The sequence below is a fragment of the Saccoglossus kowalevskii genome, chromosome 9, assembly GCF_978046115.1.
Source record: "Saccoglossus kowalevskii chromosome 9, keSacKowa6.1, whole genome shotgun sequence".
In the NCBI taxonomy this organism is placed as follows: domain Eukaryota; kingdom Metazoa; phylum Hemichordata; class Enteropneusta; family Harrimaniidae; genus Saccoglossus; species Saccoglossus kowalevskii.
In genome coordinates, this window is record NC_140649.1 from 37,595,619 (window position 1) to 37,613,520 (window position 17,902).

Here is a 17,902-nt window from a genome sequence, read left to right on the forward strand (position 1 = left end):
ATCAACAGTATAGCCTATGGACTGTACATGCATGTTATAAATTATGCAATCAACAGTATAGCCTATGGACTGTACATACATGTTATAAATTGTGCAATCAACAGTATAGCCTATGGACTGTACATACATGTTATAAATTGTGCAATCAACAGTATAGCCTATGGACTGTACATGCATGTTATAAATTATGCAATCAACAGTATAGCCTATGGACTGTACATGCATGTTATAAATTATGCAATCAACAGTATAGCCTATGGACTGTACATGCATGTTATAAATTATGCAATCAACAGTATAGCCTATGGACTGTACATGCATGTTATAAATTATGCAATCAACAGTATAGCCTATGGACTGTACATGCATGTTATAAATTGTGCAATCAACAGTATAGCCTATGGACTGTACATACATGTTATAAATTATGCAATCAACAGTATAGCCTATGGACTGTACATGCATGTTATAAATTGTGCAATCAACAGTATAGCCTATGGAATGTACATGCATGTTATAAATTGTGCAATCAACAGTATAGCCTATGGAATGTACATGCATGTTATAAATTATGCAATCAACAGTATAGCCTATGGACTGTACATACATGTTATAAATTGTGCAATCAACAGTATAGCCTATGGACTGTACATACATGTTATAAATTGTGCAATCAACATTATAGCCTATGGACTGTACATACATGTTATAAATTATGCAATCAACAGTATAGCCTATGGAATGTACATGCATGTTATAAATTATGCAATCAACAGTATAGCCTGTGGAATGTACATGCATGTTATAAATTGTGCAATCAACAGTATAGCCTATGGACTGTACATACATGTTATAAATTGTGCAATCAACAGTATAGCCTATGGACTGTACATACATGTTATAAATTGTGCAATCAACAGTATAGCCTATGGACTGTACATGCATGTTATAAATTGTGCAATCAACAGTATAGCCTATGGACTGTACATACATGTTATAAATTATGCAATCAACAGTATAGCCTATGGACTGTACATACATGTTATAAATTATGCAATCAACAGTATAGCCTATGGACTGTACAATCAACAGTATAGCCTATGGACTGTACATACATGTTATAAATTGTGCAATCAACAGTATAGCCTATGGACTGTACATGCATGTTATAAATTATGCAATCAACAGTATAGCCTATGGACTGTACATACATGTTATAAATTATGCAATCAACAGTATAGCCTATGGACTGTACATGCATGTTATAAATTGTGCAATCAACAGTATAGCCTATGGACTGTACATACATGTTATAAATTGTGCACTATAGAGTGATATACCCAACTTTGGCTTAAATAATTCCAGATTTAGAATTAGCCATTTTTATCAGATGTCTATAGAATAAAATAGCTCTGCTTTTTGCGATAGGTACTTGTAAGCATTCACAGTATGGAAGTTTATAAATAGTTAAACCTATATACATGTACTAACTTTAATTAATTATTTAATTTAAATTAAATATATCTGATAATTTGGATATAAGAAAATTTACAACTTCATGCAAATATGGAAATTAATATGCATGGATTTCAACCTTAAAGAAATTAATGTGGTATCTGATAGCATATACTCTATAATACTTTATTATAGCTGGAATTAATTTTTGCTGAATAGGTACTTTTCTACAACATTTATTTTCCCTGCAGTGGAACATGTATAAATTGGTTAATTTATGCAAATGAGTAATTAGTATGCACAGAATCAAACTCTAAACTGAATATGTATGTGCACCTGTGTATTAAGTTTCTTTAAAATCTGATAAATGGTAAATGAGATGAATATCTGTAGCATGTTTGTGTACCAAGTTTCATTCAAATTTAATGATAAGGTAATTAGTATGATTTCAATCTAAAACTAATCAGGGTGAACATTGCCAAAAAGCATCTTCTACAAAGTTTTATGAAAAGTGATGTTTATTTTTTGAGAAATGAACCGAAGAGGCAAGACACATACCAAAGAATTGGTTCAGCACACAGGAATACTTTCCAAAGCAGAAAAAAACATTTACCTCATCATGAGTGAGAAGAGATGGTTTATCATCTGTTGGTTTAGTGAAATTTGCAACCATGGCAGCCACTGCAGGTTGTCGTATACCATCACCATAAAGACAACTTGGTTGTAGACCAAAACAAGCAGCATGTCCAAATTTACCCTCCCTTGGATACAGATCCAGGTAGAAATGTCCCATAAATTCTTTGCTAGCCACGTCAGTGACGCAGAACTGGAATAAAAATAAAACACAGTACAACAACAAGTCATTGAAAATGACACAGTCCCCGTTAAGTTCTCTTTGTGCTCATCATATTAAAGCGGAGGGGTTGTCACGAGCATGTCCTTGAAACTTGAGTTCCAAGTGGCGTATACAACAGATTGTTTATTTACATCAAAACACTTGTTTCGTGTCATAGTAATATAGCCAAAATAAAAACAGCCATTATTCAGCCATCTTTGATCTGATTATGAAACACACTGATATGTATGATGTATGATGTATGTGCCAAATACGAATGAAAATGGTACATAAATTGTGGAAATATAGTAGTAAGGCCAAAAAGTCAGATGGCTGTCAATCGGCCATCCATGACCAGATTTTGAAACAAATTGTCATGGACATGCATCCTAACATGTATAAAGTACATGTATGTGCCAAATTTGAATGAAAACTGACAGAGCACGTCCAAGATACCGCATAAAAAAACAAAAACAAGATGCCTGCCAGTCGACCATCTTTGATCCAATTGCGAAATAAATCGTCATGGACATGTATCCTAACATGTATAATCTATGTACCAAGTTTGAATGACAACTGACACAGCATGTCCAAAATACAACATTTTCAAAAAACAAGATGGCTGCCAGTCGGCCATTTTGAATGGAATCGCTAAACCACTGCATGTGCATATGTCCCACATAAGGTACTAGGCACATGCAAAGAATGAACGGAATCGGTCCACAGGATTCTGAAATATGACGTTGGATAGACTGACGCACAGACAGACGGTCGGACGGACAGACTCAGGAACTCACAGACGGTCGGGGACATGTATCCTAACATGTATGATCTATGTACTAAATTTGTATGAAAACTGACAAAGCATGTCCAAAATACGACATTTTCAAAAAACAAGATGGCTGCCAGTCGGCCATCTTTGATCCAATTGTGAAATAAATCATCATGGACATGTATCCTAACATGTATAATCTATGTACCAAGTTTGAATGAAAACTGGCAAAGCATGTCCAAAATACAACATTTTCAAAAAACAAGATGGCTGCCAGTCGGCCATTTTAAATCAAATCGCTAAACCACTGCATGTGCATATGTCCCACATAAAGTACTAGGCACATGCAAAGAATGAATGGAATCGGTCCAAGGGATTCTGAGATATGACTCCGGACGGACGGACGAACGGAGACCGAATTATAAGTCCCCGTTTTCGGACTTCGTCCGAACGGGGACTAATTATAACACTGCCTTTGTTCACAAATACCACATGTTATTCAGAATGTGTGATAGGTATAAACAAATTAAGATCATAGCTACAATAGGTTCACCTAGTTTGAAATGTAGATAGAGTTCTTCCAATACAAAGAATCAACAAAGTTATCAACTTACCATTTTAACCTCTTCAGCCCAAACTGGTGGATTTTTAATTTCAACAAAACTCAATCCCAGAAGTTCCTGGAAAATATAAATGTTGAAATTTTATAATGCAGAACAGACTATGATGTAAAGTATTTGAGAATTCACTATTTGAGAGTAGGGAATCTTGAAAAAGTTACTGTGACATGTCTTCTAATAGTTTAAATGTAAAGGGCTAAATCTGCCTACTGAAGATATTATAATGTTACTAATAATTATTAAATTGACCTGACAGTGCTAGTACATTGAAGTGTACATTGAAGTGTACATTGGGTAACAGTGTAACATGATACATGTATCTTTAATTTATATTCCTAGGAGGAATGTGATCTGAAATAATCATATTATATTGATGAGAATTCAAGAAATGACACTATAACTTAAACTAATTTCAATAAATGTATTACTAGAGCCCTCAAACTGAACAACATCAACACCATTGAATCTGAAACAGTTCACTCAACCCCTTTAGTCTTAGCTGGTATATTATTAATGATCTTTTTGTTACTCCCTCCAATTGAAAAGTACTTACCTGGTATATTTCTAATAATCCTTTTGTTACAACTTCCATGGGGAAGTACTCTTTGAGTTTATTCTGATCTACAGTATACTTCTTTTCTTCTACCATTGTCATGTAATATCTCATGTCCCAGAGATTTATCTTACCATCGTACTCTAAACCATACTTCTCACACTATGTGACAATTAAAGAAGACACTTCAGTCAATATTTGTGACTGAAATCTTTTGTATTTGGTATATATAGTACAAGTGCATTACAGTATATCAAAAACGATGAGTGGTTATCAAAAAATGGTGGCGGGAATGAGTGCCGCCAGTTAAAATAATAGGGTGTGGAATAATAGATGAGAATGGGAAGGGATTTCAGTTAAATCCAAATTGTATACCAGTGTTAAAGTGACAACAGCTATAACATTGACTCTTTGTTTATTCTTAAACATTCCCTGGGTCATTAGTGCCAATTTATAATGGCCATGCCAAAATGTGGGCACATAGCAAATATACTATATACCAATGTTGTACTTTAAATCACTTGCAAGTGAAAAGAGATGACTGTGGCTTTGTGTAAAAGAGACGGCTGTGGGTTTGTGTAAAAGAGACTGCTGTGGGTTTGTGTAAAAGAGACGGCTGTGGGTTTGTGTAAAAGAGACGGCTGTGGATTTGTGTAAAAGAGACGGCTGTGGGTTTGTGTAAAAGAGACGGCTGTGGGTTTGTGTAAAAGAGATGGCTGTGGGTTTGTGTAAAAGAGATGGCTGTGGGTTTGTGTAAAAGAGATGGCTGTGGGTTTGTGTAAAAGAGATGGCTGTGGGTTTGTGTAAAAGAGATGGCTGTGGGTTTGTGTAAAAGATGGCTGTGGGTTTGTGTAAAAGAGATGGCTGTGGGTTTGTGTAAAAGAGATGACTGTGGGTTTGTGTAAAAGAGATGGCTTTGGCTTTGTGTAAAAGAGATGGCTGTGGCTTTGTGTAAAAGAGATGGCTGTGGCTTTGTGTAAAAGAGATGGCTGTGGGTTTGTGTAAAAGAGATGGCTGTGGGTTTGTGTAAAAGAGATGGCTGTGGGTTTGTGTAAAAGAGATGGCTGTGGGTTTGTGTAAAAGAGATGGCTGTGGGTTTGTGTAAAAGAGATAGCTGTGGGTTTGTGTAAAAGAGACGGCTGTGGGTTTGTGTAAAAGAGACGGCTGTGGGTTTGTGTAAAAGAGACGGCTGTGGGTTTGTGTAAAAGAGACGGCTGTGGATTTGTGTAAAAGAGACGGCTGTGGGTTTGTGTAAAAGAGACGGCTGTGGGTTTGTGTAAAAGAGACGGCTGTGGATTTGTGTAAAAGAGACGGCTGTGGGTTTGTGTAAAAGAGACGGCTGTGGGTTTGTGTAAAAGAGACGGCTGTGGGTTTGTGTAAAAGAGACGGCTGTGGGTTTGTGTAAAAGAGACGGCTGTGGGTTTGTGTAAAAGAGATGGCTGTGGGTTTGTGTAAAAGAGATGGCTGTGGGTTTGTGTAAAAGAGATGGCTGTGGGTTTGTGTAAAAGAGATGGCTGTGGGTTTGTGTAAAAGAGATGGCTGTGGGTTTGTGTAAAAGATGGCTGTGGGTTTGTGTAAAAGAGATGGCTGTGGGTTTGTGTAAAAGAGATGACTGTGGGTTTGTGTAAAAGAGATGGCTTTGGCTTTGTGTAAAAGAGATGGCTGTGGCTTTGTGTAAAAGAGATGGCTGTGGCTTTGTGTAAAAGAGATGGCTGTGGGTTTGTGTAAAAGAGATGGCTGTGGGTTTGTGTAAAAGAGATGGCTGTGGGTTTGTGTAAAAGAGATGGCTGTGGGTTTGTGTAAAAGAGATGGCTGTGGGTTTGTGTAAAAGAGATGGCTGTGGGTTTGTGTAAAAGAGATGGCTGTGGGTTTGTGTAAAAGAGACGGCTGTGGGTTTGTGTAAAAGAGACGGCTGTGGGTTTGTGTAAAAGAGACGGCTGTGGGTTTGTGTAAAAGAGATGGCTGTGGGTTTGTGTAAAAGAGATGGCTGTGGGTTTGTGTAAAAGAGATGGCTGTGGGTTTGTGTAAAAGAGATGGCTGTGGGGTTTGTGTAAAAGGAGATGGCTGTGGGTTTGTGTAAAAGAGATGGCTGTGGGTTTGTGTAAAAGAGATGGCTGTGGGTTTGTGTAAAAGAGATGGCTGTGGGTTTGTGTAAAAGAGATGGCTGTGGGTTTGTGTAAAAGAGATGGCTGTGGGTTTGTGTAAAAGAGACGGCTGTGGGTTTGTGTAAAAGAGACGGCTGTGGGTTTGTGTAAAAGATGGCTGTGGGTTTGTGTAAAAGAGATGGCTGTGGGTTTGTGTAAAAGAGATGGCTGTGGGTTTGTGTAAAAGAGACGGCTGTGGGTTTGTGTAAAAGAGATGGCTGTGGGTTTGTGTAAAAGAGATGGCTGTGGGTTTGGGTAAAAGAGATGGCTGTGGGTTTGTGTAAAAGAGATGGCTGTGGGTTTGTGTAAAAGAGATGGCTGTGGGTTTGTGTAAAAGAGATGGCTGTGGGTTTGTGTAAAAGAGATGGCTGTGGGTTTGTGTAAAAGAGATGGCTGAGGGTTTGTGTAAAAGAGATGGCTGTGGGTTTGTGTAAAAGAGATGACTGTGGGTTTGTGTTCTGCTTTCTAGAGGGCGCAATATATTGAAATCAGTACAAGATGACAACTTACAATGTTGCATTATTTTCTACAACTTGTGAAGGACTTCGACAAAATGGCGACTACTTGACCCTTAATTTTCACATAGTAATCATATGATATTAGTTTTGTGTACAATATTTTGTTAAGATTTGGTCATTTTTCTGTAGTTATGTATAAAATCACAGCAATAGCCGCTGCAACAGTGCTGACTGTAGTTAATGCATTTCACACAATGTACTCATAACACTCCTGGATGCCTCAAATATGATAGGCACGATAAACTTTGTCTTTTTATTCCCATATAGAATTCTTTAATATACTTTTGAGATCCGATGATCACATTCTACTACATGTGAAATTCTTACCTCTTCTTTTTTATACTCTAGCATGACATTCAATTCTGACTTTTGTAAAGGCCGCAGTTTTTCTGATAATTCCTTGAGAAATTTATCAACAGCTTCAGGTTTCTTCGCCATACGTAACTCAAGAATATACTTTGCATGTGTTTCATAACCTAGAAGATCTGCTTTCTGGAAAACAAGAGGATGCATTAAGGTTTATCGCTATACATGTATGTACAGAAATGCAATTGCCGTTGTTTTTGCCAAAGACATTTTTCAATGTGTGAGTGGAAATTCAATTGTCACTCTTTGTGTACAGTACAGTTATTGCGCAAGCTTTGGAGTTTGTGGAATCATTGTTCCCAAGCATGGCATCATTGTGGCATCAGCTTTGCGTCATTGAAAATTGAAGCGGTGTTAGCCTCACTTATTTGTGGCATCATCATGGTCTCAGCTTTGCAGTCTTGTGGTATCAGTATGACCTCATTATTTGCACAGAAAGGCAGTAGAGAAAAACACATGTACAGAAGATCGACATGTAGTCAATTCTCAAAAGAGCGAGCCCAAGATTGAGCTCACAATCCAGCGCACCTTACTAAACTCAGCGTGATCATGGGCGCCTCTGGTATTTCTTTGCACAACAAAACAGAAAACATCGCTTCAGTGTGCTTACATGAGTGTTGATTAAATAATAAGTTCAAAATGTTGTGTTGATATCAGCATTAAGATGTTTCAGATTGAATTATTGGATTTTAGTGGATGTTGTTTAGATGATATACGAGTAATTTGTTCATGCATGTGAATCATTCACTATCTGGTTCACCGTAAGATTATGAATGTCATGTTGAAACACCCCTGCACCGATCTGTAAAACAGGTCTCGTTTGACAAAATAATCGTCACAAACTTTTTGTGTTCTATAAACGGTTATAGAAGAAAAATGATGCAACAAAGAAAAACCATGTGGTCAGTTACTAACGTTATAGAAATGATACAAGACATTTTCAAATAAGGTAATATAATAACCGCTTTAACTATGATATAACCGTCAAGTAAGGACAGGACATATTTTCCATGCCCCGAGTTAAAGCGAACTTCAGTGGGATTTAAATCCCAATTCATTAACAGTACAGAAATTCAGTTACCACTAGGTGTGCAGAAATTCAGCACCAGCCGATGACCAGCCAGTGCAGCACCAGCCGATGACCAGCCAGTGCAGCACCAGCCCATGACCAGCCAGTGCAGCACCAGTCCATGACCAGCCAGTGCAGCACCAGTCCATGACCAGCCAGTGCAGCACCAGTCCATGACCAGCCAGTGCAGCACCAGTCCATGACCAGCCAGTGCAGCACCAGTCGATGACCAACCAGTGCAGCACCAGTCGATGACCAACCAGTGCAGCACCAGTCAATGACCAACCAGTGCAACACCAGTCGATGACCAACCAGTGCAGCACCAGTCGATGACCCACCAGTGCAGCACCAGTCGATGACCCACCAGGGCAGCACCAGTCGATGACCCACCAGGGCAGCACCAGTCGATGACCAACCAGTACAGCACCAGTCGATGACCAACCAGTACAGCACCAGTCGATGACCAACCAGTACAGCACCAGTCGATGACCAACCAGTACAGCACCAGTCGATGACCAACCAGTACAGCACCAGTCGATGACCAACCAGTACAGCACCAGTCGATGACCAACCAGTACAGCACCAGTCGATGACCAACCAGTACAGCACCAGTCGATGACCAACCAGTACAGCACCAGTCGATGACCAACCAGTACAGCACCAGTCGATGACCAACCAGTGCAGCACCAGTCGATGACCAACCAGTGCAGCACCAGTCGATGACCAACCAGTGCAGCACCAGTCGATGACCAACCAGTGCAGCACCAGTCGATGACCAACCAGTGCAGCACCAGTCGATGACCAACCAGTGCAGCACCAGTCGATGACCAACCAGTGCAGCACCAGTCGATGACCAACCAGTGCAGCACCAGTCGATGACCAACCAGTGCAGCACCAGTCGATGATCAACCAGTGCAGCACCAGTCGATGACCAACCAGTGCAGCACCAGTCGATGACCAACCAGTGCAGCACCAGTCGATGACCAACCAGTGCAGCACCAGTCGATGACCAACCAGTGCAGCACCAGTCGATGACCAACCAGTGCAGCACCAGTCGATGACCAACCAGTGCAGCACCAGTCGATGACCAACCAGTGCAGCACCAGTCGATGACCGACCAGTGCAGCACCAGTCGATGACCGACCAGTGCAGCACCAGTCGATGACCGACCAGTGCAGCACCAGTCGATGACCGACCAGTGCAGCACCAGTCGATGACCGACCAGTGCAGCACCAGTCGATGACCAACCAGTGCAGCTCCTGTCGAATCTTTTAAAGCATGTTACCTTTTGTCTAATTTCTACCAATTCTTCCAAAATTTTGGTATTTTCAACTATACACCTGCAAGAAAATAATACAAGGTAACTATGAGACAAAAAGATTGAATCAGTGTCTGTGTTTATTGTGATATAAGGTATATTAGCTATTCAATTTCCAGATGCACATGCAGAAATAAACCATTATTGATAGTGTCTGTGAAAATGCTGTTACCTGGAATTGAAAGCATACTCCATCTTTCTTCTGGTTTCTGGGTTTCTGCATTTCCTCATAATAGGAAAGTAGTCCGGATATTTCAGGGAAACCTTGAACTTTTTTTGCGCATTCTGTAAAAATAATAAGAGCAGGTTTTTTTTTAAGGGAGTAGAAATATGAAAATAGATAAATAAGGCATTGGAGAGAAGGTGCAGACAAGAGTAGGGTGTGAAAGGTGACATGCTACTGAGATTAGGATGACAAACCGGATTACAAAAAGCACCTTTGGGCTTCTGTAGTGTTATGGTTGAAATCACAATCTGTGTACATTATCAAGTTTCAGATTGATGACTATATTAGACTTTTTTCACTAAAATAGTGAGTAGTAAGAAAATATAATCACTAGTATACATGTACCAGAGAAGTGTGAGGTAAATGACAAGACTTTTAATGAATTTAATGTTTGAAACAGTGATGAGATCTGTGTGGTACACTGGTTAGATTGTGATTTCTCCCAAAACATTACAGCTTTGTTGGAATCTAACATGTAAACACACTATACAGACTGTAAACCATCATAATTTTACAAGTTTAGCTGGGTTACATACAAAGACAGATATCATAGTGACACTTTCTTAAAATTTTGCCTCACAAATGCTATTAAAACACCAAAACACAAAAATTCCCAGCTGGGAAAATCAAATGGCTTACAGTATTAAGGAAACTTGATCTTCAGCAATTTTGGGTTGTCACTTGTACTTAAGAAGGTTTGAAATATGAGCAAATTTAAAAATGAAATACTGAACTAGTTTTCATAGTGATTGTATTTTAATATTATCCTCATTAGTCAGGATTTTTGGATATTGCAAAATGTCAAGTGTACACATACCAAATTTATTATATTATACTTGAAATGGAGGATCATTATCCCTTAAGTTACAAGACAGTAAACTACCACTACCTACTTGCTGTTGATATTTTCGAAAGCAGTCCCAAAAATAACCTCGTGGGAATTTCTTTGAAGGAGGATAGATCTGGAGATGAAGGCCAGCGGAAAGCAAAGAGAGACAGACAGGAGAGTAAAGGATTCACCCTGTTAGCTTAAACCTTCAACCCCTATGATTTCAATTGGAATGGAATAATCCAAAGATTTACCAATGGGAGGGTTAAGGTAGCGAGAAGGTTTTGTGACGTTTTTAAAAAAAACATTCTCTGTCTGTTGTCTCGTTCAGAACAGTAATTTAGGTTATATATATCAAAAGACTAAGTATAGAGGTGCAAGTTCGCACAAACTGGACAGACATTGTTTACATAATTATCACGTGACATCAAAAATGGCGAACCTTGTAAAAATGACTAAGTACGCGATTGCGAGAGCACACTGTGGAATTTCCTGGTGGAATTTCCTGGTGAAATTTAAGTTATGCATTGTCCGTAATCTAGTCCATTGAAATGCGTCTCCGATAATCAAAAGACCTATTATTTCGATTTCTAAGCAGGTTTGTTTTTTTGTCCCTAAATTATTTCATACTTGGCACCTTTACCAGACTATTATTCTGTGACAAAGCATTTTCTTTAAAAACCCAGACATATTTCGCACCATCATTATCTTTTGATCGATAACTGCGAGTTTGAATGTCCTAGTCCGAATGCACTTGATTTGGCGGCAGTCCCAATGAGTCGTTCTCGATCAAAACTTCAACTCGAGAAAAACGCGAAAAACAGTTTTGGTTAATAAAACACTGTAGATTTGCTGCATTATTATAAATATACACTAAAAATGACCAAACATATTAACCACTGATATCATAGAACTCATAAAGAGTGTCAGATAATGAATAATTTCAAGCTCGAGCGCGAAAAATGAAGAAAACTGCTGGCATTTGAGTCCGTACTCCAGGAACGTTCGGGTTTTCCATTGTTATGCAAACGAACAACGAGGGATAATCCTCTGACAAACATTACTGTCCCACTGTACACACTGAAAGTTTACAAACAAGCTAATCCTTCAAGTGTCTCAGATAAGACATCTAATAAAACGGTTTTCATGGTGAAACAAAATGCCTGATGTTTGAAAAAAAATTGCTGTGTCAGAGTGCGACACTGAGTGGCAGATTTTTCTTTGCCTTGTCTGTCAACGCTTTCTTTCTTTTCTTCGCCATTGCGTTAGAAAAAAAAATGTATTAGTAAAATAGAATATTGACTTGGAAAATAAAACAATTTAAAAGAAAGTTGTGCAAAGTTACAGTACTCCTTTCGCACAACCTCCCGCCCGCTTCCGCTTTCCAATCACCTTTTTCTCTCGCTTTTGCGACCACTTGTTGAATTCGACCGGACAATTTCCGCTTTATTTTCGACGGCGCAAACCCCGAAATATCACCGCCCACCTGCTCGCTCGCGCGCATTTAAAATTCGGACTAACAGAATAATTTCCGAGGTTCACATTGTCTTATAATTGTCTTTCTGGTTTTTATAGATGTTGAACAGCTGACAAAAGTTCAAATACTTTTTGTTTTAACTATATATAATTATATGCACGCAACCTGACCCTTTGACCTCGATTTGGCTTTGACTGAATATTTTATTTTAAACAATATTCTGACGTGAAATACAAAATGTATTTCAACACAAGTACGACAGGGTTGTCTGGGGTTTCTTTCCTGATTGTTGAGTCTTCGCAATGTGTTTTGTATAATTATTGTTGTTTTCCCCCGATGCTGAAGGACCGTAAAGCTAAATGGCAGTTACATGCATGGGCTGAGTGAAAGAAAATATTTCTAAGCCTAAAATAAAACCTAATATTACACCTCTTTGTGTATTTGTTAATTTTACATATGTTTGTCATGACAGTATGTTTGTAAATATCTAGAAAAATCTCGTCTTTCGTTGATAATTTCGATTGTTTGTTTGGAATGTCGATCCCCGTTGGTTTCTCCATACTGAGTTTAGGAAGGGCGTCGATCAACACCGTGACAATCAGCCGAGAGAAGACAAACATTGACCGTAATTCATGGAGATCATGTCCGTAATTTGTGGGCTGAAACCCCAAATAATTAATCAAGTATTATTATTTTAATATATATTTTATTTTACATCGCAAAACTAAACCATGCCCAAAACAGAGCTAGAGTTGTTCGCGGTGAAACAACCGCATTGAAGACGATGCAACTTCAGCTAGCCATTTCTTACCTTGAAATAAAAAAAATAAAAATTCGAAGAGCATCGGGGAAAATATTAATAATCATCCTTATCAATCGCTTGCTTTATTTTATTCGAATCCATGAAATTCACGATTTTTTTTACATTTGTTGGCAACTTCCGCGCTAAAAATGATTGAAAATGTGGGTGTGGTTATTTTGCAAAGTCCTGTTGATAATACGGACAAATATGGTTCTGTGACCCAGTTCGTGCTCCGATCAGGTGACTCTCAGCCAATCAATGATGTTGTAACAAAGCATATTTGACGCTAATTGAAGGGTCGTCGTACAATCCAATCACCGGCGTCGATTCACATAGTTGTTTGTGCTGTGACAGGCTTCAAAATTATTCGCTGAAAAACATATATTTTGACAAACTGATAGAATTTGACCTTAGTTCAAAAAGAAAATACTAGGCTAAGATACATTAGAGCTCACGCGAATCATTTTTCTCTGCAAGTTGTGAAATAAAGTAAACCAGAGTAGCGTCGATGATTTTCAGCCCTGAAGGACTTTGAATTGTTCATCAACTGGCCACCAAATAGTTATGGCTATAACTAAATTTGACACGTTTTTCTTTTAAGCCCAATAAATTATTCATACATGTTAAGCTCTGTTCGATTTTTTCAGGGCATGTGGCCGTTTTTAGTCGAAAATATTTTTTGTGGGAACACTTTTGCGGTACGTATACGGTATAGACCGAGCTCATTCAATGATCGTGACTTAATTTTAAAAATTGAATGTCAAATTTTACCAGACGTGGACCGATGTGGATTCGATATCGTTATTTTTGGAATTAATCACTAACATTTCCTTGTTTCTCTGCTCTGTCAAAAGGAGTTACCTAGGCTTTTTTTCACGTAACTGTCTCATTAAAATAAAAATAAAAATATTACATCTAGAACAAGCACCCAAAACATGTAACAAGAAGTCCCAGTTCAGTTGCTTTCATGATACAAGTGTAATACAGCTATTAGATTTGAAGTGTCGTTCAGAATGTAATAATAGTTAATACTAGTTGTATGTTCACACTTTACTATCAAAACCACCATTTCGACCACCCATGTGCCAGTATTCAGTGTTTGGGCGAGCGGTCAATGTTTTCAATGAGCGAGCGAGCGAAAAAAAAAACGCGATTAAAATGCGGTCGGTTTCCGGTCGGACAAGACCGCGTCGTCGGAAATTAAGCGATAAGCGGTCGATGTAAAAGCGGAAGGTTGGGTGAAATGAGTACTGTATGACCATGTTTCTCCGACGAAGTCTCGACTGACAATAATGCTGACAATGGACGTTAGATAAACACGCATTGTTTGCAACTGGAAGCTTATCACCCATTATATCAGAATCGTCAACAACAGAGTATACAGATAAGATGTTATCATTTAATTCCTTCCAAAGATAAACACTATGCAAATATCCACGAAACGGCAGTTGTAGTCTTTTCTGCTAGTGTTTTAAAACACTAATTTGAGCAACGTTATTTCGCAATTTCGATCTTTTGTAAACCTGGGATGATGTATCAAGGTCTAAAGTAACCGTTTTATCAATTTTTGAAAAATCAAGAAAAAAGTGAAAATTTCCCTTCTCACTACCTTAAACCATTTGAATAAAGAGAGTTGAATAGTTTATGGAACCATATAATGTAAATGATGCTTTAAGTTTAGCAAAGTCTACCATAATATAGAGATTAATTATAATAAATACAAGATAGCTAAATGAATTTTTAAATGTTTTAAAGTACTAGGGCATAACTATTATGCAATATGTCTGTCACTCAGAACTAATTTAACATTGATTCAATGCATGCTGCTTCACAACAGACATGGCACAAAGCATTTTTGATTGAAGCTAAACAAATATGGCCAACAAAATAAACAAAACCATTGCAATATTTGCATAAATTGAGATTTTAAGATGGTTTTCTATTACAGTGATGGCAGAAACACTTGGCACAATTTCAGGAAAGAATATGAGTAGTGGAAATTTATGAGGACTTGCATCCAGCACACACAATTTGCATAAAAAAGTATTAAACTAAAACAACTACGGAGACAGATCGACAGAATGACAACCTGCTTTGGGGGATCTGGGAAATATTGAGGAGTCATATTGGGATCACAAATTTTAAGTAGAAGGTGACACCCCATATTATTAACTTGTAATAAAGTACAGGTGTATCCAATTTTACCACTATTCAATACCATCATGTTACATAAAGGTATCAGCACCAAATGTGGTAACACCTTAGTTAGAGGAATGATCATGGAGGGGATCTTTAAAGTTGTATTTTCAATAAAATTTGATACGAGTAAACAAATAAATAATAAATACAGCACCAAATACGGTATTCCTAAAATGTATGCATCCGAGATTTCTTATGAATTACTAAGCAGTTCTATAGATTATGTTGTGACTCGAGTTTTCTCCATCTTATGGTGTCATTAAATTATTGAATCGCTTGACGAATTTTTTGATGCTCAAACATCGACAATATTACAAAATCAATATTTCATGTAAAGCATATTCCACTAAGATAAGTCAGAGATACACACCAAACTCTTGAGTTGTTGCCCAAATATATATTACTTATTTGGAATTTATTGGTTGACCTTTTTTCACTCATGTTGACAAATATTGCAGCAAGTCATTACTCACAAATGAAAACATTTTCAAAATTGAGTTTTAGGCAAGTACTTAAATTTTAACGAGCTTTCAAATAAGTTACGGTGATAATACAACTTAAAGATTGATAGTAATGTGTAGGCAAATCAAAAGAAAAAAAGAATTAATGATAAATTTAGAATTAATGTACAGATTAGTGGTGATTATTTGCAGTAACCCTTGCAGCAAGTAATATCCTTACCCTGTCCAGTTTTTTGATGAAGTCTTCGGGCATACCAACTGAAAAGAGAAAATAACATTGATGATGAAAAAAAAAAAAAAAAAAAATTCGGAGGACAAACTACAATGCTCAGGGAAGGTTTTTCACTCAATCCATCACACTAAACACATTTCTGTTGATCATTTATTAATCAGGACTGAGAACCCTAGCCTGATTTCAATCTCTGCACCTACCTAAGTCTTTATCTGTAAATTCCGGGACTGAGAACACTGGCCTGATTTGAATATCTGCACCTACCTAAGTCTATCTGTAAATTCCTGGACTGAGAACCCTAGCCTGTTTTGAATAGCTGTACCTACCTAAGTCTTTATCTGTATATTCCTGGACTGAGAACCCAGGCCTGTTTAGAATCTCTGCACCTACCTAAGTCTTTATCTGTAAATTCCTGGACTGAGAACCCTGGCCTGTTTAGAATCTCTGCACCTACCTAAGTCTTTATCTGTAAATTCCTGGACTGAGAACCCTGGCCTGTTTAGAATCTCTGCACCTACCTAAGTCTTCATCTGTAAATTCCAAGACAGTGTTCTCTTCATTTAGATTTTTATTAAAATCGATGGCTATGTCACTCTCTCTTTTTTTCAATGCCTTGATTGTATCTTGAACATCTTTCTCCAGATGAAGACCTGCCAACAGAAAAAGAAACAAGTTGCAGCACTGTCGCATGTATAGTTACCATATTAGCACTAACTATCAAAAGTACATTTAAGCCTAAAGTAGATGCAAACCAGCTCAAGTTAGTGGATGTATTATTCTGCATGACAAAACATGTAATCTCCATCATTTAAGCCTAAAGTAGATGCAAACCAGCTCAAGTTAGTGGATGTATTATTCTGCATGACAAAACATGTAATCTCCATCATCCAGTAAATTTACATGTACAAAGCAGATAAATATTCGCTAATAATATTTGTTACTGCATACTAATGTACAAACTAATATAAACACATTTACTCAGACTAGTGGTCGAAAAAAAAATCAAATTTGCGATGTTCCAATATGTGAGTGAGTGATGATGTCTACATGTATACTGTTGATTTTCACTGCTGAATCATTCACATCGTCTGTACACAGGACATCCATTTAAAAATAAGTGATGATACTTCATGAGGTTCTGTATTAATAAGTCATTCCCAGCATGCAACAATAATTATTTAAGACTCCTGCTCACTTTGTAGTTTTGACTGTATTCTGTATTTCTCTCACTGCCAATCTTATTGATATTATATATGTGTATTTGTATTTTCTTTTTGTGCACTTAAAAAGTGCAGTTTTTTTTTTTTTTAATTCTGACAAAGAGGGCTAAAATTTTGTATCAAAATATGTTTTAACGTTGGTAAGCAAGTGACCTGAAGGCTGCAATAGCTTTGCTGTTTCAACAGTCTTCAGTGTTTATATATTACCATTTCGTTTTCCGTGTTTGATCAACTTTTCAAGATATCTCTTATTCTCAGCCTCCAGCTCCTCCATATTGATTTTTTCACGCAGAGACACAAGGTTATCATACACATCTTGCCGCATGCTGCAAGAATGATACACCAAATGTTAGGAACAGGGTTCAGTTTAGACAGGTTACTGGATTATACAGGATTCATTTTAGACAGGTTACTGAATTACATAGGGTTCATTTTAGATAGGTTACTGAATTATACAGGGTTCATTTTAGACAGGTTAATTAATTATACGGAGTTCATTTTAGATAGGTTACTCGGTTACACAGGGTGCAGATTACACAGGTTACTTAATTACATAGGGTTTATTTTAGACAGGTTAGTGAATTACACTGGGTTCAGTTTGGATAGGTTACTGGATTACACATTGTTCAGTTTAGGCAGGTTACTGAATTACACTGGGTTCAGTTTAGACAGGTTACTGAATTACACAGGGTTCATTTTAGACAGATTACTAAATTACACAGGGTGCAGATTACACAAGTTACTGAATTACATACATGTAGGGTTCATTCTAGACAGGTTACTGAATTACACAGGGTTCAGTTTAG

General features: G+C 37.6%; 1 protein-coding gene across 2 annotated transcripts in view; it reads right to left on the minus strand.

Annotated features, from left to right (window-relative positions):
- Positions 1 to 17,902, minus strand: part of LOC100373471 (thimet oligopeptidase-like) — a 68,439-nt gene that overhangs the window by 14,485 nt on the left and 36,052 nt on the right. For both annotated transcript variants that reach the window (XM_085503478.1, XM_085503477.1), the window contains exons 3-11: positions 17,304 to 17,422; positions 16,395 to 16,526; positions 15,865 to 15,902; positions 9,823 to 9,935; positions 9,618 to 9,672; positions 7,225 to 7,389; positions 4,236 to 4,397; positions 3,677 to 3,742; positions 2,069 to 2,281 (exon numbers count right to left, since the gene is read on the minus strand). In XM_085503478.1, the coding sequence (XP_085359604.1) occupies positions 2,069 to 2,281; positions 3,677 to 3,742; positions 4,236 to 4,397; positions 7,225 to 7,389; positions 9,618 to 9,672; positions 9,823 to 9,935; positions 15,865 to 15,902; positions 16,395 to 16,526; positions 17,304 to 17,422 (1,063 nt within the window). The remainder of the gene's footprint in view (positions 1 to 2,068; positions 2,282 to 3,676; positions 3,743 to 4,235; positions 4,398 to 7,224; positions 7,390 to 9,617; positions 9,673 to 9,822; positions 9,936 to 15,864; positions 15,903 to 16,394; positions 16,527 to 17,303; positions 17,423 to 17,902) is intronic.